Raw genomic sequence first — 21369 nt, forward strand, 5'->3', positions numbered from 1 at the left:
ATCATGAACAGGTTGATGTGGGGAGTCCCCCACTTCTGGAAGATGTGTTTCACAATGTCTGGATGGATGGACTACTTGTGGTGACTGCAGAAGGACTGAGATGATCTGCTGCTCATTTTGTGACCCCAGCAGATAGGAGGCCTCGAGGTGGATCGAGTGGGCTATGCAGAATTCCCACAGGTGAGCTTCCTGACACAAGTGAGAGGAGCATACCCTACCCTGCCTGTTTATATAAAACATTGCTGTCATGTTGTCTGTGAGGATCGACATGCACTTGCCCTCCAAATGGTTTTGGAATGCCTGGCAGGCTAGGCAAACTGCACTGTGCTCCCTGACGTTGATATGTAACACGAACTCCTCTGGAGACCAGAAGACCTGAGTTCTGAGGGGTGAGCTCCCCAGCCTATCGCCAAAGTGTCTGTGATGAGAGACACTGATAGATGGGGTCTCAAGAACGGGACTCCAGCATACACTGGCAGCAGGTCCAGCCACTGAAGAAAGGAAGCAATCACTGATGGGTGAAGTGTGACTACTGTGTCCAAGCGGTGTTGGCCCGGTGCATATACCGATGCCAACCAAGCCTGAAGAGGTCTGAGCTGTAGTCTCACTTGCTGCAACACATAGGTGCATGATACCATGTGGCCCAGGAGTATTAGGTACTTTGTCCTGGTGATGGCTTTCCATAAGTGCCCCTAGCTCTTGGAACTGGGCTTCTGGGAAGAAGGCTCTGACTTTGACCAAGTTGAGGATTGCACCAATAAATTCTATCCTTTAAACCAGGGAAAGGGTAGACTTCTGGGTATTTATTAACAGGCCCAAGTCCTGGAAAGTTGACTGTATTAACTTTACATTTGTCTCCACCTGGGCCTCAGTCCAACCTTTGATCAGTCAGTCGGTGAGGTAAGGGTAGACCTGAACCCCTTGTTTCCCCAGGAAGACCGTGATGACTGCCATGCACTTCGTAAACACCCAAAGGACCACTGATAGGCCAAATGGAAGCACTGCAAACTGGTAGTGCACACGATTCACGATAAATCTGAGGAACCTTCTGTGTCCCTGAAAGACTGCAATACGAAAATAAGAATCCTTCAAATTGAGGGGATCCAAGGAGGGGATGAGAGAGGCCAAGGAGACCATGCAGAACTTCAGTCTCTTCATGAACTTCTTGAGCTTCTGCAGGTCTAGAATTGGTCTGAGACTGCTGTTGGCCTTCACGATTAGGAAATAACTGGAATAGGACCCCTGGCTCCTTAGCTCCTGTGGAACCTCCTTCACAGCTCCCAACCTTAGGAGCAACTACACTTCTTGGATAAAAAGGAGCTCGTGAGGTCCCGCTCACCTAAACGAGCTCAACCTCTGTCTCCAGGGTGCAGGGCAAACGGTTCTGGATCTTTATGAAACCTGGAAAGCATTTGTTGTAAAACTAGCAGTTTTTTCTTGGGATATTCGAACTTCGACTTTCCACTACTTCCAACACATAAAAGAGCTATCGAGACGTTGCACTGTCAGTGTCAATGAGATTGGCATGTACATGCAAGAACTGGAATCTGAAATTTTTGACACATTTCAAGATTTCCAGTGATTTGGCCCAATGCTTTCTTTTCTAATTAAATCTGAAAAGTTCAACGAAAGCGACTTGGATTTGTCTGTATTTCAGTGGATGGGTGCTGAAGATTTCGAAATGCAGCTCATTCAGTTAAAAAGCTCAGAATTGTGGGCATCAAAGTTTGGAGATCTGCGGAGTGCAACTGAAGCTACCGAGAGAGATCATGGGGTCTCTATTCTGACCTGCTGGACGTCTCTGGCAGTGAAATTTTACTGTTTGAAGAAAATTTCGTTTGCAATACTTTCAGTATTTGGATCCATATATTTTCACATAGGAAATCTGTCCTAATCGGAACCAGTTAACAACTGATCACTCAGAAGCCTCTGTGCAGCTTAAAGTATCCAAATACGTGCCAGACATTGGAAAACTCAGCAAGGAAAAGCAAGGGTAAGGATCACACTAAACTGATAAGATCTGCATTTTAATTTAATTTTAAATCATCATAGGGATCATAGAATATCAGGGTTCGAAGGGACCTCAGAAGGTCATCTAGTCCAACCCCCTGCTCAAAGCAGGACCAAACCTCAGACAGATTTTTGTCCCAGATCCCTAAATGGCCCCCTCAAGGATTGAACACACAACCCTGGGTTTAGCAGGCCAATGCTCAAACCATTGAGCTATCCCTCCCCCCTTAATAAAGCTTCTTAAACGTTTTAAAAACCTTATTTACTTTATATACAACAATAGTTTAGTTATACAATATAGACTTATAGTGAGAGACCTTCTAAAAACGTTAAAATGTATTACTGGCACGCAAAACCTTAAATTACAGTGAATAAATGAAGACTTGGCACACCACTTCTGAAAGGTTGCTGACCCCTGCTCTAGAGATCTCAGAGTGGCCTGGCACGGGTTGCACTCTACTAGAGTCTCTCTGTGACCTGGGGGTTGGGGATTGACTTCTGTCCATCTTTTTCAGCACCAGTGATGAAGAGCAGTGCTGAGAGTCCTTGGCCGGCGCAGTCTTCTTCGGCCCTGGAGATGACAGATGGTGACGAGACTCCCGAGAGGCAGAAGCAATGTCCCTTCTCGGTGCCGGGGATGGAGACCGGCACAAAGTCCTAATAGTCGCTGGGGCACTTCTGAAAGAAGCTGAAGTACTTGGTGCTGAGTCCGAGGGACTTGGCTCCGAGGGAGGACAGAGAGCTGCCTCAATAAGAATAAACTTAAGTCTCTTGTCCCCATCTTTTTTGGTGCGGAGCATGAAGTTCTTGCAGATCTTGCAGCGCTCCTGCACATGAGCTTCCCCCAGGCACTTAATGCAGCTGGAATGGGGGTTACTCACCGGCATAGGCTTGTGGCAAGAACCACAAGGCTTAAACCTCAGAAACTGAGGCATATCCCGGTGCCAGGCAGTGACTAACCCCGCAACTTGGGGTTCATTAACCTAACAACTGTTCTAACAACTAAAACTTAACTATAATAATGGTAACTATACACAACAAATTAGAAACAAAATCCGCTGAGGAGTATTTGTGAACACAAGGACGAAGTAGTTCCAGCGACTGTCACGGGCAGTAAGAAGGAACTGAGGGTGCTGCGAGGCCCTTTCTACCGGCATCATGAGAACGTGACTCCAGGGAGTACAAGAGCTGACTCGATGGATACCACTGAGGGGAAAAACTTTCGGGCAGCGGTGCTCGTGGCTAGCACACACCTACACTGGAATGAACATGAGCAACCACTCAAAGGAGAACTGTGCATAACAATATTAAACACAGAGATTTAGTACTGTGTAGCAGTTGTGAAACTTCATGTTAAAATACTATAAGCACGTGCACTACTGACATCACTTGTATGGTATAATATTAACAATTGAAGAACTATGTGATGGCATAAATATATTTCACAGTTTAATGCACAACAACTTATAATGTCATAATTATTTCCTTAACTGATCATGGTGACAAAAAATGTAAGAGCAATATTATGCTTTATATGGAGTGATAATTTTGGTAAGTGCTGGCATAAGCAATTTAATTAACCAGTCTTCTAATACCACAGTTAGAAACTTACTTACTTTAGCAGGGAATCGGAAAAGTTTCACAAACCCAAAATCATCTCCTGTGGCCAAGACTTTACTATCACTGGTGAGGCATGAAGCAGTTACATCGGTGACTTCCCCAATTATTGGCCAGATTCCTTCACAGCAAGAGCCCAGAACACTTGTCCACGATGCCCAGCCAATCTTTTCAACCTACAAAACAAAATTTGTCATCAATCTGATCTCAAACAAAACAAAAGCTTTTTTATTTCAAAATATATTATTTTATATACTGTGATAGATTCAGACCAGAAGAATATAAGAGAGTGGTGGAAGGCAGGTACATCAGCCTTCTGAATGAGCAGGTCCCTGTTCCTGGATAGCCAAACAATAGCTACTCCAGACCAATTAAGACACCTGATGCCAATTAACCAGTTAAGGCCATTCGGCTAATGGAGACAGCTGGAACCAATCAAGGTCCCACTTATACTGTTTAAAAGCTCTCCTTCCAGTGCCCTCTGGGGAACCGAGGTGAAAGGAGCTGGAGAAGAGGAAGCATTTCTGAATCCTGAAGGTAAGGGTGAAGCTAGGAAAAGGGGACCATGGGGGAACTGGCCCAGGGAATCAAGGCAGCGTCAGTGGTGAAGGGAAAGCTGCCAACAGCTGCCACCATTAGGGTCCCTGGGCTGGAACCCAGAATAGAGGGCGGACCTGGGTTCCCCTGGCCCCCGTACTCTACAGAGATTCCCTGGAGAAGGGAAGCAGGACTCAGACCAGACAGGAGCCCCTTTGGTACCCCTATCAATCACTGAGATTCCCTTTGAGCGAATAGCCATGGACCTGGTGGGATCTCTAGAAAAGGTGACTCAAGGCCACCAATATGTGCTTGTCGTCTTGGATTATGCAACCAAGTATCCAGAGGCCATTCCCCTCCGAAACACGACCTCTAAGTCCATAGCGCTAGTGGAAATTTTTGCCCGGGTAGGGCTACCAAAAGAGATTCTAACAGACCAAGGAACGCCTTTTATGTTTAAACTGATGAAGGACCTCTGCTCCATGTCCAGACCCTGCGAACCTCGGTTTACCATCCGCAGACCGATGGTCTGATAGAGAGATTCAACTGGACCCTCAAATCCATGATAAGAAAGGTGGTAAGTAGGGATGAAAAGGACTGGGATACCGTTGCCCTACCTGATAGTTGCCATCCGTGAAGTTCCCCAAGCCTCCACTGTATTCTCTCCCTTTGAGCTATTATATGGTCTCCACCCCCGGGGCATACTAGACATAGCCAGGGAGATTTGGGAAGAGAAGCCCAATACGGGGAAGAATATAGTTGAACATGTATTGCAAATGAGAGACTGTATAACCCAAGTCACCCCCATAGTGCGGGAGCACCTGGAGAAGGCCCAAAAAGATACAAACTCACTACAGCCACCAAGCAAAGGTACGGTAGTTCCAACCGAGTAATGGTGTTAGTACTCACGGCAGAGAGTAAATTCTTGGCCCAATGGTAGGGGCCCTATGAAGTAGTTGAACCTATAGGAGAGGTAAATTACAAGGTACAACAACCGGGACATAGAAAACCAGAACAAGTACCACATCAACCTTCTAAAACCCTGGCATACCCAAGAAGTGTGTGTAGTTGTCCAAAAGGACCTACCACAGGAGAACAAAACCCCCAAGCCGGTGAGGGTATCTCCCAATTTAACGCCAGCCCAAAGAGAGGAGGTGACCAAGATGATCAACTGGAACCAAGACGTATTATTGTCTTGGCCAGGTCAAACAACTGAGACATACCACCACATCAATACAAACCCCAGGGTCAAGGTAACGATGAGGCCCTACCGGGTGCCAGCAGCCAAAAGAGAAGAAATCAGAGCGGAAGTAAAGAAAATGCTGTAGTGAGGGGTAATCGAAGAATCCTACATCCGATTGTGCTAGTGCCCAAACCGGATGGCTCCACGAGGTTCTGTAATGACTTTCGTCAGCTGAATGAGGTGTCCCAGTTCGACGCGTACCCTATCCCCCACATAGACAAGTTAGTGGACCGACTAGGAAATGCCCAGTTCCTGACCACTGAAGACTTAACTAAAGGGTATTGGCAGATTCCTCTTGCTGAAGATGCAAAAGAGAAGACCGCTTTCTCCACGCTGGAGGGTCTCTTTCAATATACAGTCCTCCCGTTGGGTCTGCATGGGGCCCCATCTATTTTTCAGAACCTCATGGATAAGCTATTGCACCCCCATGCCAGTTATGCGGCCGCCTACCTGGACGATATGGTTATTCATACTTCGGACTGGGAAACCCACCTGGAGAAGGTGGAAACTGTCCTAGATACCCTAAGGTGTGCTGGCCTTACTGCAAACCCCGCCAAGTGCGCCATAGGGTTAACAGAGGCTAAATATTTGGGCTACATTGTGGGACAAGATATAGTAAAACCCCAACTCAATAAAACTAGAGGCCATCCAAAACTGGCCCTGACCGATTCGCAAGAAACAAGTCCAGGCATTTTGGGGGGAAGTGGGATACTATCGACGCTTTATCCCCCATTTCACCACCAGGGCAAGTGCCCTGATGGACCTAATAAAAGCTTGGGTACCTGAGATAGTACGATGGACTGATGCAGCAGAGAGGGCATTTCCAGATCTGCGGACAGCCCTCTGCAGTGACCCCGTACTTATAGCCCCAGACTTCACTAATGGGTTCATCCTGCAGACAGACGCATCCGAAGTAGGACTGGGGGCTGTTCTATCCCAGATAGTCGGAGAAGAACACCACCCTATCCTCTACCTTAGGAGGAAACTCCTCCCAAGGGAACAGAAATATGCGGTGGTTGAGAGGGAAAGCCTTGCCATTAAATGGGCCATGGAAACAGTGCGATACTACCTGCTAGTTCTCATGACCAACCATGCCCCTCTTCAGTGGACGCAGCAAGACAAGGAAAAAAATGTGAGGATGACCAGATGGTTCTTATCCCTCCAACCCTTCCAGTTCCAGCACAGAGCCGGAAGTTGCCACGGCAACGCAGATGGCCTGTCACGGGTGCATTGCATGATGACCCAAGTTTGCCCAACCCCTTGGTGTTGAGAAGGGGGGAGTGATACGTGACAGATTCAGACCAGAAGTACATGAGAGTGGTCCTATTAGGTACTGGGAAGTACCTGGCTTCTGCCCGCCCACAGGTAAAGGCCTCTCCCCCAGCCTGGGAGGGAGCTACTGAGCCCAGACCTCAAGTCATGGGTCAACAAAGGAAAAAAACAGGATAGGTGTAGGGGGTCAAAGGGCCATAACTAGGGAACCGGAAGGACACACCAAGCAGAGAACCCCGGACAGCGCCCACTGCTCCTCAAAAGCATCCAAGGAGCCAGCGGACGCCGCCCAAAGGAACTCTGCCCGGATGTGTGAATGGATGAAAGAACGAAAACAGGCCCCACAGTCGCAGGCCTCCCCCCCCCCCAGCCAACCTCCTCTCCCTGGTGTTATAAATGGCCACTTTGGCCATGGCTAGGAGGAGGTTGACGAGGTGATCCCACGACTTCGTGGGGCCATGGATGGGGTGAGCATATAGAAAAAGGTGCGAGGAAAAGTGCAGCCAGAACCTCAACAAGAGGTTCTGGATGAGCTGGAAGAGGGGCTGCAACCTGGAGCACTGCTGATAGACATGCGCCAGGGTCTCCCTCACACCGCAAAAAGGGCAAGCGTCAGGAAGTGGTGTGAACTGCGGTAGGTACACGCCTGTGCTCACGGCTCCATGAAGGAGCTGCCAACTAATGTCCCCGGTGGGCCGTGGAACCAGGATGGAATACAGCCCCACCGGGGTCCTCCACCCTCTGCAGCTGGTAAAAGGTCCCACCACTTAGTATCGGGGTGGGACGTGAGGGTGGGGAAATGAGGAGTGTGGAGTACGAACGTGTAAAGATGGTCCCGTGGCACGGTTCAGAACTGGCTGCAAATCGTGCAGCCAGCTTGGGGTACAAAAGGGTGGGGGTCTCGAAGGCTCACGGGGCAGAGGCCCAATGAAGAGATCCCGAGGGCCTGGGATAAGGGGTGGGCAATACCCTCTTGCAGGACCCGCTTGAGGAAAAGTCGAGAAGTGGGCAATAAGGTTGCCCTCACCTCCCGAAGTACACACAAGAAGGTGCCAAGGGCGGAGAGCTCCATGCACCTACTGAGCACATAGCGATCCACCCAGTCCCCCCAGTCGTAGTCCAGGAGGTCTCAGATCCTGGTAGCTTCTGCCAGGACCAAACTCTGGTGCACCGAGGGGGGACTCCGCCACCTTCACGTGAAGGTGGAGATTGTGTAGCAGGGGATCCGCGAGGCAATCTGCCCCCCAGTAGCTGCCATGGACCTGGTCGCCAAGACTAGCTCCCAGGTCTGGAGGAGGTCCTGGTAGAAGACTGGCAGCTTGGAGAGGTCTCGCGGAAGACCTCTCGGGTGGAGATAAAAGAGCTGCTGGTCATATCAGAGCCCTTGGAGGCGGCGCAGGAAGGCGTGCGCCAATGTACTCCACGCTGAGCTATCTGCACCATAAAGGAGTCTCTGAAGGACCTGGAGGCGAAAGACATGGATCTGCGTGCGCAAGCATGTCAGGCCCTGTCCTCCCTCCTCCAGAGGAAGATGCAAAACCCCCCCAGAGACCCAGGACAGTCCTGGCCAAAAGAACTCCAGAACTAACTTCTGGAGCCGAACCAGGAACTGTGGGGCCAGGCACAGGGTGTTGAGCCGGTGCCAGAGCATGGACAGGACTAGCTGATGAAGCACCAGTGTCCTCCCCCCGAAGAGAGAGGCACCGGAGCAGTCCTGCCCACCTCCACAGCCGCTCAACCCCCTGCCCTCCAAATCATGCCAGTTCTCCAGCGGAGAAAGATGCGTGGCAACAAGATAAATGCCAAGATAGAGCAGCGGACCAATGCTCCACTGAATGGCCTGAAGCGTGGGTGTGGAGGAGCTCGCCTGCCACCCACCCTGACCATCAGGCCAGAGCTCTTGACCCAGTTGATCCGGGCGGAGGAGGCCGCCAAGTACACAGCTTGGCAGGCCTCCACCCACACCAGGTCATCTGGGTCCTGGACCACGAGGAGTATGTCATCGGTACGCTGAAACGACCACTGCATTCCTGGCTCACGGAGCACCATCCCCATCAACATCTTCCAGAGGAGACGGAGAAAGGGCTCAATGGCCAGAGTATATAACTGGCCTGACAGCGGACAGCCTTGATGCACTCCTCGCCCGAATCTGGCAGGTGCAGTCAGGGTCCAGTTGAGCCTGACCAAGTACTCCGCGGAAGCATACAGCACCTGGAGAAAACCCACGAAAAGAGGCCCAAAGCCAAATGCCTGCAGAGTGCCCAGGAGATATTTGTGGTCCATCCGGTTGAATGCCTTCTCCTGATCCAGGGAAAGTAGGGCGAATGATAGACCATCCTATACCCAAGCTAAAGGAGATCCCGGACCAAATAAAGATTGTTGAAGATGGTATGGCCCGGGACGGTGTAGGTCTGGTCAGGATGGACCACGTCCACCTAGTCACAGCGAGAGGGCCTTCACCACGACCTTATAGTCTGGGCTGAGGAGCGAGAAAGGATGCCAATTTTTAAGGTCATGAAGGTCCCCGTTCTTTGGCAGCAAGCTGAACACTGCTCGCCTGCATGACAAAGGGAGGACACTCCCCAATGACTCGGCCCAGACGATGGCAAGGTCCGGGCCAAGGACGTCCCAGAACATACGGTAGAACTCCACTGTGAGTCCGTCCATGCCCGGAGACTTATTAGTGGGCATGAGATGGAGGCTTCCGAGAACTCTGCCAGAGTGAGAGGCAGCTCTAGCCGGTCCCGGTTGCCCGTGTTGACTGCCGGGAGTTTGTCCCAAAGCACCGCAAAGGCATCGGCTTCGGTTGGATCCGGGGAGAAAAGGCCAGCGTAGAAGGCCCTGGCCCTCTCATGCATCTCCACCGGATCCGTGACAGGGGTGCCGTCCTCCGCCAAAAGGCAGAGGATGTGCTTTCTCACCCCCCTCTTCTTCTCCAGGGCGTAGAAGAAGTGGGAGCTGTGATCCATGTCCCGCAGGAAACGGATGCGTGATTGAACAAAGGCACCCCAGGCCTGGAGATCATCAAGGGTCCAGAGTTCCTCCCACTTCTCCCGGCACACTCCACAGAGGGATGGATCCCCGGGGCTGGCGGCCAGACGCCTCTCCAGCTCTAAGACCTCCCGTTCCAACTGCTCTATTGCCACATCGCTCCGCGGGCTGGCACCCCGGGTGTAGCTACGGCAGAAGAGCTGAGCACGAACCTTCCCCACATCCCACCACCATTGCACTGAGGGAAAGGCCTGCCTCTGCCCGCGCCAGGCCAGCCAGAACTCCCAGAAGGACGCCACGAAGCCCACATCTTCCAGCAAGCTGTTATTAAAATGCCAATAGGCCAGCCCTGGCCTCTCTGGAGTAAGAGAGGCCTTCACGGCCACCAAATGGTGGTCCGAGAACAAGGCTGGCTGGACGCTGGAGGAGTGGGCCCACGAAAGATGGTGACGAGATAAGTAAATGCAATCCAACCAGGAATGGCACAACCAATCTAGCTCCACCTGGACATACGTAAAGGTGGAATCATCATCCGGGTGGTGGTCGCGCCAGATGTCCACTGGGGAGTGATGATCTATAATTTCCTGGAGGACGTCCACGGCGGCCTGGCACTGGTCAGTCCCTGTGTGGTCCCGCTCCTTGAGGGTAGCGTTAAAATCCCCTCCCAAGACCAGACACTCGTGAGGATCTAGAGAGCTGAGGAAGGCGGACACCTGCTGGAAAAAACACACGCGCTCTGAGCCTGATGTCGGGGCATAGACGTTAATTAAGTTCAACGTCAGTCCCTCCACCGGGCCCGGAGGTGCAGCAGGCGACCCGGCACGACCTCAGCTGTCTCTAGCACCTCGGGCTGTAGGTCAGGGGAGAACAGGGTAGCCATCCTGGCCCGACAAGCCGAAAGGTGGCTAAAACACACCCTGTCCTCCCACTCCAGCTGCCAGCTAGTTTCGGCAGCCAGATCCGTGTGGGTCTCCTGCAGGAAAATTACTGAAAACCCCCCTTCCCGAAGGAAGGAGAGCACCTGACACCTGTGGAGACCCCCCTACAGCCCCGGGTGTTCAAAGTGGCAAAGATGGTCGTTGGCATAAGGAGGGCTGGGGAAAATCCTCACGGGTAGGTACACTGGCAGTCCCCATTGGTCGCCGCAGGAAACTGTGACCGACCCTGAGAGCCATTAGGGAGTCACGGAAGCAGTGGGTCTGGTAATTGCTGAAAGATATAGGTTCCACAAGAGAGACCAGAAAGAAGACGAAACAGTTGTACAATTTGTAGCAATTTTGAGAAAGCTTGCAGAACACTGTGAATTTAAGGAGATACTAAATGATGCCCACGTGACAGGTTAGTGTGCGGCCTGGCCTGCACAGTGAAGCTATACGGAAGCACCTATTGAGAGAGGCTCAGCTTACCTTACAGAAGGCTGTTGACATGGCAGTCTCCATGGAACCAGCTACAAAGGAGGCGCAATACATCGGTGCATCCTGTAGGGTGCATAAAGTGTCAAGAACCTACCCACAAAACTGTGGGGAGTCAGGAATGTTACCGCTGTGGTAAGCCAGATCATCATGCATCAGAATGCTGGTGTAAGGACCTGGTGTGTCGACACTGTGGTTAAAAAGGGACACACTGAGTGTGCCTGTAAACAAAAGAAAAAGAGGCCTGTGGTCTGGCTGATCAAAAAGGGAAATCTGCATACCCTAGAGCAGGCCCAGGATGACCAAGGAGACACCTCATCACAAGAAGAGCCACTCCACGTTTTGTCTTTGGCAGTGGGCTCACATGTTGCACAGCAAACCTATACGCATGGAACTGGACACCGGTGCAGCCGTCTCGCTGGTCTCTGAGACTGTGTATAAAGAAAAGCTACAGCATCTTCCACTTAAAGCAACAAAAACAGTTCTGAAGACATATACAGGAGAAGCTGTGCCCATGTTGGGCACTACGGATGTTAAGGTGGAGCTCAATGGACAGGCTGCTAAATTGCCACTGTTTGTGGTGAGAGGTAATTACCCAGCCTTAATGGGTAGGTTTTGGCTTAGGAAGATCCAGCTGAACTGAGCAGAAGTGCACCAAATGACTAAAGAAGAATCCAGTCTGCTCACTATTCTAAGGAAACATGCTGCTGTTTTTGGAGAGGATCTGGGAAGTATGAAGGGAATCACTGTAACATTGAACATTAAACCTGACAGTCAACCAAAATATCTGAAAGCCAGAACTGTGCGTTATGCCATCAGGCCGAAGGCTGAAGCGGACTTGGAGTGCCTGGTCACAAATGGAGTCCTAATACCAGTTACCCATAGCCCATGGGCAACTCCTATTGTTCCAATAGTGAAGAAAGATGGCTCTCTCCGGATTTGCAGTGATTTTAAAGCCACCGTCAACCCAGTGTTGTGTGCAAAGCAATACCCGCTTCCCCCCATCGATGACCTCATCGCCAGCCTGGCTGGGAGACACAAGTTCAGTAAGATTCATCTGAGTCAAGCGTATTTACAGATGCACATCGATGAAAAGTCCCAAGAGCTGTTGACTATTGTGATGCATAAGGAGCTTTATCAATACTGTTGCCTACCCTTTGGAATAACGTCTGCTCCCGCCCTATTCCAGAGGGCTATGGACCAGATCTTGTGTGGCTTGCCAGGTGTCTATTGCTATCTGGACGACATCCTGGTCACTGGAAGGAATGAGGAGGATCACCTAAAGAATTTAGAGGCTACCCTACAAAGACTGGAAGAGTATGGCCTAGGAATCCACAAAGACAAGTGTGAATTCTTCCAGCCCTCTGTTGAATATTTGGGACACATCATTGATGCTACATGTCTTCGTAAGGTCCCTGCAAAAGTTAAGGCTATTGTGGAGGCTCCCCCACCTCGAAATGTTAGCCAGCTTCGCTCGTTTCTAGGACTCACAGTTTAGCCACACTGCTAAAACCAACAAGGCCTGGAAGTGGACTGAAGCCTGTGATGTTGCATTTAACAAAGCTAAGGATGCATTGCTAAATTCTGAAGTTCTGACGCACTTTGATCCATCCTTACCCCTACAGTTGGCCTGCGATGCATCCCCTTATGGAGTGGGAGCAGTCGTATCACACATTATGCCTTCGGGAGAAGGGAGACCTATTGCTTTTGCTTCGCACACTCTAAGCAAAGCAAAAACTAACTATGCCCAAATCGAATGTGAGGCATTGGGAATCGTTTTAGGAATTCGCAAGTTTCATCAGTACCTGTTCGGATGGAAGTTTACTTTTCTCACAGACCATAGACCCCTGACTTCAATTTTTGGACCCCACACAGGCATTGTGCTGCATCCTGCATTAGCTGCTAGTCGTATGCAACGTTGGGCATTGTTGCTTTCCGCACACACATATGAAATCAAATATCGGAAATCCACTCTGTACGGCAATGCGGATGGTCTCTCAAGGCTGCCTTTACCAGTCCAATGTCAAGATATTGCCCAGAAAGAAATCTTTTACTTTAAACAGGTAGAGAATACACCCATCACCGCTACTCAGGTAAAGAAGGCAACTCGAGTTGACCCAGTATTGTCCCAAGTTATGGACCTGGTGATGCATGGAACATCTCGACAAACCTCTCTGGTCTCACCCGACCTTGTTGGACCAGCTACATTCCGGTCACTGGGGAATAGTGCGCTTGAAGGAAATTGCACAAAGCTATTTTTGGTGGCTTGGATTGGACAGTGCTATTGAAGAGAAGGCAAGAGCTTGTATGTCATGTCAGGGTGTGAGGAATGCCCCTCAGTGGGCACCCCTACACCCATGGACTGGCCTGAAAACCCGTGGTAACATATTCACATTGACTTCGCTGGCCCCCTTGAAGGAAGCATGTTCTTGGTGGTGGTAGATGCCCATTCTAAATGGCCAGAAGTCTCTGTAATGCAGACCACTACTGCAGAGAGTACTATCCAAAAACTACTTTAGTCATTTCGGTCTTCCAGAACAGCTTGTGAGCGACAATGGACCGCAGTTAGTCTCTCAGGAGTTTCAAAATTTTACGAAGGCAAATGGGATACACCACATCACTTCAGTACCATATCATCTATACACCAATGGATTAGCTGAAAGATTTGTGCAGACAATTAAACAAGCTTTGAAATTGGCAAGGGGACAATTATCCATTCAAAAGCATCTGGACACCTTCTTACTATCCTAAGGAAACACACCTCATGCTATGACCAAAGCATCCCTGGCCTTTCTAATGATGGGACGACAGCTGCGCACTTGCTTTGATCTGCTGAAACCTTCTGAACCCCGACAAATTGTGCAACATCAGCAGCAAGATCAAGTCATCAGGATGCACCCAGAGCAAAAGACTGAACCTTTAGCCCGGGACAGCCGGTTTTGGCTTGGAATTATACTTCTGGAGCTAAATGGGTCCCTGCCACTGTCATCACTCAAACAGGGCCTGTTTCCTACACAGTCCGGACTGCAGAGGATCTCACCTGGCGTTAACATGCAGATCAGCTGCTGCCAGGTCATACCAGTCCTCAGGACACATCTTCAGTTGAGCTGTCTCACTTCCCCACTTCTGGTGAGACACCGAATCAAGAGTCACCTGTTCCTGACTTTTCCCCTCCATTACTGCTGGCGGCAGAGATACCCCTCTGCCCGGCACGAGCTGATACCACATCCTCACCCATTGACCCTACGAACCCTGAGCCCATTGTCAGGCCCGTGCCCAAGACACTTTCGGGTGCAATAACACCAGAAGTCTGCCGTAATCCACCTAGAAACAGAAGGCCTCCTCAATGGCTGGCTCTTTAGCTAGGGTGAACCCACGGTTACAGGGCAAAATAATCCCTGGGATTTAGCCAGGAATGGAGGCAGTCTACCCTCCTTCTCTAATTTAGTGTTTGTTTTATTCAGGGAACATTCTTATTAAGAAGGGAGGAATATGTTGTGTATTTGGTTGTCGTGGTAATAGAATCTTGTATTGCTATGGCAACTGAGTTGGATTGTTAGGGGATAGCCCAGCCAGTCTTGGCTGTTTTTTGGTTAGTTCAGTGTGTGGCAATAAATGGCTGCTTTCAAGGTTTACAGCTCTCTGTGTCTCCAGTGATTTCTTCCTAAAACTGTTGCTCCCAAGGATATAATAGAAAAGGGGCCCCGGCAACCGGGAATGGTATTCCAGGAGGCGGCCGGAGCAGACTGCAAAGCGGCAAGTGGAGAGGTCACAGCTACCTGGGCATACGCCCTGGGGACCGAAGGAGCAGCACCTCCAGGGCTGGGAACAATGGGTCGGGGAAGAGAGGGAGCAGCGGCCGTCAGCAGGCCACAGCAGGAGAAGGAACTGCCGCCACAGGAGGTTTCGCCTTCCGGGCGGGGCCCTTGCCCTTCTTTGTCCCCCTGCCCAGGTCCACCGACCAAGGGAGTGGTCTCAGAAGCAGGGATGCAGAGGTCGTAGCAGCAGCAGCAGAGTCTTGGGAGTCCCTATCCAGGCCCGCCATCGCCAGTGCCTCAGTGGCAGCAATGGCAGTCAACCTGGCAGCGGCAGTCAAGGCAGCCATCACAATGGAAGGTGGGAAGGGAGACCAAAGGGGAGCTGCAGGGGAGTCCCGGGAAGTCCCACCCCCGAATCACCCACCACAGTAAGGGAGGGACAGCCATTTAGGGCAGGAAACAAAGGGAACGGAGGGAAGGGAGGGATGAAGGGGAGGGAAAGGGAGGAAGGGGGGGAAACTGTTACCACACCCCATCTGCTAGGCTGAAAGCAGGGTGGAGAGGCGCCAACAGAAAGGGACACAGGAAAACAAGGAAAACAACTCCCAGCACAGGATGAAGAAACCGGCTCCCCAGCTGAACTAAGAAAAGGAGGGGAGAACTAAAACAGTGAGCAGATTAACGAAAAAAGGGAGGAATCTCAGGCACTCAAATTGGAACGTGGGCATGCAGGCAAAGAAGGTAAACTGGGAGGGGGGGAAACAACAAGGGATCGGAATGAAGGACGGGTCAGATCAAGTATGCCATAGGTGAGGAGCAAAAAACAGGGTGAGTTCAAAAGAAACCAAATCGAAAGGGAGGAAATGGGGCTGGCAACTATGCCCGCACTGCGGGACAAGGGCGGGGCAAACGAACTAACCAAGGACCAACAAAGAAAGAAGCCCTGCAAAAAACAGAGCAGGGCAAAACAGAGCAAATGGGGTGGCTAGAAGGGGGCAGACAGGGAAGGCAGCAAAGGGAAAGGGGACAAATAGCTGCAAGAACAGGACAGTGGGCGAGGCAGAGGGAAAGGGAGTCCACCAGCCAAATGCAGCAGGGGAGGGAGGGCAAGTTCAAGGGAGCGGAGAGGGAAAGTGCACCCACGTGTGCCCGAAAAACAAGTGCCTGCTCCCTGCGGCTACTGTCCCAAGATGGGAAAAAGGACAGAACAAACTGCTGGGCTGGGGAGTGGAGAGCAGAGCCAGATAGTAATTGGGAAGGTGGAGGGGGTGGTGGCGGCAATAGGGGAGTGAACAGACCAAGGGGAGAGCTCCACGCCAGTCCCCCAGCTCCCCACTACAACGGCACCTACCACCACAGAAGCAAGGATGTTACAAACCCCCTCCACAAAACAGGGCCTCCCCCACTCCCTCCGCAGCTTCAGCAGCAGTAACAGGCTCTCCAGAAGCAGTAGCAAGGGCAGCAGCAACCCAGCTAGGGGAGGCCCCAAAAATGGTGGAAAAAGTGGAGCCTCACACTCCCCTCTGAGGTCATACCAGCAGGGTCCTCCCCACAGCAGCAAGCGGGGCAACGGGACGGCCTCAAAGGACTGGAAGGCAGACTGATCAGTCTTCTGAATGAGCAGGTCCTCTGGATAGTCAAACAAAGGCTACTCCAGACCAATTAAGACACCTGATGCCAATTAACCTATTAAGGCTGTTAGGCTAATGGAGACAGCTGGAACCAATCCAGGTCCCACTTATACTGTTTAAAAGCTCTCCTTCCAGTGCCCTCTGGAGAGCTGAGGTGAAAGAGTTGGAGGAGAGGAAGCATTGCTGAACCTTGAGGTAAGGGTAAAGCTAGGAGAAAGGGACTATGGGGGAAGTGGCCCAGGGAATCAAGGCAGCATCAGTGGTGAAGGGAAAGCTGCCAACAGCTGCCACCATTAAGGTCACTGGGTTGGAACCCAGAGTAGAGGGTGGGCCTGGGTTCCCCCTGCCCTCCTACTCTACAGAGATCCTCTAGAGAAGGAAAGCAGACTCGGTCTAGGCAGGAGACTGAACTGTGCCTACTGCGTGCTACAGAGCAATAGAGATTAGGGTGACTAGATGTCCTGCCTTTATAGGATCAGTCCTGATTTTTGGGTCTTTTTCTTATATAGGCTCCTATTACTCCCCCATCCCCTGTCCTGATTTTTCACATTTACTGTCTTGTCACCCTAACAGAGACTGTGGGGATTCCCCCTTCCCAACTCCTGCATTGGCTGGTGGTGAAAGTAATTGAATAGGCTGTGACTCTTGCCACTACACTGAGAAAGAGAGATCACATTGGGGCCTTATTGAGTTTGAGGCCACTGAATCTGCCCAGAAGTGTGGGATTCATCAATACAGGCTTGGAACTTTGTCACAATACATACTGTTTTCCAAATAGTTAGATACATGTCTAATTTATATGAGGAGGAGGATAAGACATCCCTTGTGTAAGTGTGCATTCTGGGATGATATTATTTAGATGAAAAGTTCACAAAAATATTCTGTACAATTAAAGGACAACAAAGAACAGCAAATAACTAACAGATGTTTTCTCCTAGATGTAGTTTATACTGTAGTTCTTCAGGTTTTCAACTGAGTTACTTCCCTACCTCCAAACTGGGAATTGTCTGTCTTTTCCCACGAGGAGCTTCAAAGAACAGCTGCTCTTTAGCACCAGTGTTGACTTGTAAAAGCTTCCCTGTAAAATATGTAAATTACATACCCGTATATTAACACCAATTTGGAAATTCAACTTCACTGAACAAATGTGAATTTGGAAATTTTCTGTTAATTTCCCACAAATTATTTGTTTCCACTTAATTCATTTTTTAAATTAATCATGCATTTAGTATTCAGTACTACTTGAGGAAAAAAGTTATTCTTCCATGTGTGAGACAAAGCAAGGATTTCTTTTCTTGGAAAAGATATGCAACAGTACATTGCTCAGAAAGTAGAAATCAAACAATACATTACATGTAAGACATATAAGAATCTAGATAGAACTTTTATCTTACTTCATTAAATTGCCTTCTTTATAGGTGTCTAAATTAGGTATTTTTACCCACATAACATCAGCATCCTTAACTGAAGGAATGAATCTGCCATTGGCATCATAAATTCACATTCTAGGTGTACCAGATAAAATAAAGCATAATCTGCATGTTTAGGTTAACAGAGAATATTACCCTTTGACTTCCAATGAAATTTAGGCTCCTACATGCTTAAATCACTTTTGAAAATAGGATTTAGGCTCTCTTGAAAACTTTACCTATAATCTAATTTTGCAGTTGTCATTTATATCCACAAATTATTACTTGCCTCTGATGTCCCAGTCCATGTGTGTTATGTAACTGGAGGCGCCCTTGCAGATTCCTACTCGCTTACTGCTCATTACATTGTAGATGTCTACAAAGCTGTCACATGATGCCACTGCTAAGTATTTTCCAGCACCTAAAATAAATTGGAACATAAGACATTTTTCAATCACTTCAGTGTTTTAAACCTTAGTGGATAAGCTATTACCCTTTGACTTTTTGGATCTCAGTTAAATTCAATTTCCAGCTCTTTGTGAAATAGATGTGGTGATCCACAACCAACCCCTGACAGATTAGCATCTATATCACAAAATAACCAAAAATGTCATAGACCTTGTCTACACTTGTGGTGGCATGTAGGGTATGTGTAGCTACATGTGGCAGGAAAAGGCAGGCTGCATCTACACTCACTGCAGTGCATAACTATATGTGGCAGTGAAAGGCTCCAGATGCTCCCCACTGCTGGAGCCTTTCGATGTGAAGAAAGGTTCTGGCAAGGAGGAGGCAATAAGACACTACACTGCTAAAAAGAGCAGTGTAGACAGGGCCCCAGAGAGGCACTGCTTGGGCACGTAGAGCACATGTGTAGGGTATATATATCTTGGGGTTCAGGCATGCACTCTACTTTACTCACCCAATCAGTGCCTCACTGTCTACACCAGTGATTCTCAACCAGGGGTTTGCGTACCCCATGGGATACGCAGAAGTCTCCCAGTGGTTACATCAACTCATTTAGATATTTGGCTAGTTTTACAACAGGCTATATAAAAAGCACTAGCAATGTCACTACAAATTAAAATTTCATACATACAATGGCTTGTTTATACTGTTACATTTCAGAGTATAGTACATAGATGTGCAATATTTATATTACAATTGATTTATTTTATAATTTTATGATAAAAATGAGAACATAAGCAATTTTTCAGTAATAGTGCATTAGGGCTTTCCTCCCCCTTGCTTGGTTCTTGTCAAGCAGACAGCAAGCAGAAGACCATAGTCCAAAGTGCAGGCAAAGTGATGTTTATTGGGGTTAATCTAACAAGCATATCCATAGCTCTGTATACCGTAGAACTTTCCTTCTTCCCCTCCCCTTTCTTAGCAGGCATAATTATACCTGTTGTGCACGCCCTTGGTCCCACCCCTTACAATTTATGGTCGTGTTCCATTTTGGAGGGTCTTGAGTCTGAGGGCTTTGGTACCACCTCTTTTATACCCCATGGGAGGGGGTAAGCAGTGAGGTTATGTTTCAGCCAGTGTCACCTTTTCTCTGTTTTTTTAGTATTTTTTTTTATGCTTTTCCCCCTCATCCCATCTTGCCCCCTCCTGACTGGTTGCTTGGCCTTGCCTTGATATAGGAGTCGAGGCAGTCTTCAAGTGTATGCTCGTATATTAAACTCCCACCATACCCAGCAACACTTTAACTCTCTTCCTTATCTCACCTCATTGTGCTATAAACACCATCTCTTTAGGCAGAAGTAAACAAAGTGTCTTTGTTCTTTGTTCACACATTAGTATCAAAAATCAAACTCAAAATTCTACCCCAGGCTAAGAAACAGGCCTATATACTAACACTGTGCTGTGACACTTGTATTTTTATGTCTGATTTTGCAAGTAGTTTAAGTGAGGTGAAACTTGAGGTATGCAAGACAAATCAGACTCCTGAAAGAGGTACAGTAGTCTGGAAAGGTTGAGAGCCACTGGTATACACTGCTAGTTATACCCCTCCCAGCTGGGTGTGCAGTGTTTGCACTCTACACCTGGTTGTAAGACTAAACATTCCCATAGTCTGACACAGACAACCCCTGTATCTTTAAGGAACAATCAGAAGTGAAAACTTGAAAATCCGACCATTCTTTCCTTCACAGAGGAAGGCATGTGTAATATTAAGGTTGAGGTAACAGCAGGGAAGAATTTGTGTGGTATTTTGCACCATGTATCTGCATCAAACTTTGTCTATAGGTAACAAGACTGCTTCCACTGAGGTGTTAATGCCTGGGGCTATACATTTGGGTTCCTAAATGGGAGCTGAGCTCTTCCAAAAAGCTGACCCCAATCAGGGGTGCTGAGCACTTTCAAAAATCTGACCCTAAAGCATTAATTGCTCTCTTTAGCTATGAGTAAAGTTTCATGAAGATACATAGTGTAAAATGTCACACAGAGACTGTCCTGTAGTGACCTCTAACTAATACAAGTTGCCAGATTTTCCAGAGCTCACAACACTTAGCAGTTCTCATTATTTGCAATGGGAGCTAATCACTTGAAAATCTAGTCATTACATTTATGTATCTAAATATGAGCTGAGCTCTTCTGATAATCCTGCCCTTAGCCTCCAAAGTGTGATAATGTATCCAAGCAACATCAAATGATGATATTAATTCCATTTACTAAACAATGATAGATATAAAACAGGAGAACAAATTTTCATTTTCCCGTTCTTTTGAAGGCGATCCAGAAGGTCCACAAGAGATGAAGAATAAGATTTATGTCCATTTGTTTCTTTCAAATTTCCATAGAGTGCATAAAGACAGGAACATTATCAAGGTTTTATATCTGAAAAGTGACCTTCCTTTAAAACATTCTTACAATTGATTTGATACAATTATGGAGAAACACAAGTGTGTTCAGTGAAGAAACCAAAAATCCCAGTATGCATGCTTATAATTTACCACAGATATGAAGTTCAATCAAGTTGGCTTTGATAATTATCACTTTAATGGATCACTCACCAGGAGAAAATCTAATCTCTGAAATAACATCCTTCCTGTGGTGGAAGGAGACTAGATCCTCCAGAGTGTCTGCATTCACCATCAAGAAACTTCCATCATTCAGACCTACACCCAATGCCTTTCCATCAGGAGAAAAGCAGCAACATCTGCCCCCTGGAAGAGACACACAGGAGCTATTTACTTATTCTTTCATGAAATATTCTCAATTTCTGGCTTACCTATTTGTCCAAAAGTTAGGAAAGATTACTCCTGCAGTCTATGTAAACCACACTTTTTTTTTCCCCCAGAAAGAATTCCAAGAGATAATACAGACCCACTTCCATGAAAGTACACAGATTCTGTTACGGATAAGCAGAGGTACAACTTCATATTTATTTGTATAATTTGATTTTTTTTACTGATATTATCAATATTTATTTTACATTCGTGATCAGGGTAAAGATGAATATTGTTTTACATATTTCTGTTGCTCACC

At 48.4% G+C, this 21369-nt stretch overlaps 1 protein-coding gene across 1 annotated transcript in view; it reads right to left on the reverse strand.

Moving 5' to 3' along the window:
* The window catches only part of EML5 (EMAP like 5), a 300424-nt gene that overhangs the window by 90378 nt on the left and 188677 nt on the right, over positions 1–21369 (reverse strand). The window contains exons 22-25 of the mRNA XM_054025269.1: positions 20895–21047; positions 18170–18301; positions 17461–17549; positions 3627–3803 (exon numbers count right to left, since the gene is read on the reverse strand). Coding sequence (XP_053881244.1) covers positions 3627–3803; positions 17461–17549; positions 18170–18301; positions 20895–21047 — 551 coding nt within the window. The remainder of the gene's footprint in view (positions 1–3626; positions 3804–17460; positions 17550–18169; positions 18302–20894; positions 21048–21369) is intronic.

Source organism: Malaclemys terrapin, chromosome 4 (assembly GCF_027887155.1).
Source record: "Malaclemys terrapin pileata isolate rMalTer1 chromosome 4, rMalTer1.hap1, whole genome shotgun sequence".
Taxonomy (NCBI): domain Eukaryota; kingdom Metazoa; phylum Chordata; order Testudines; family Emydidae; genus Malaclemys; species Malaclemys terrapin.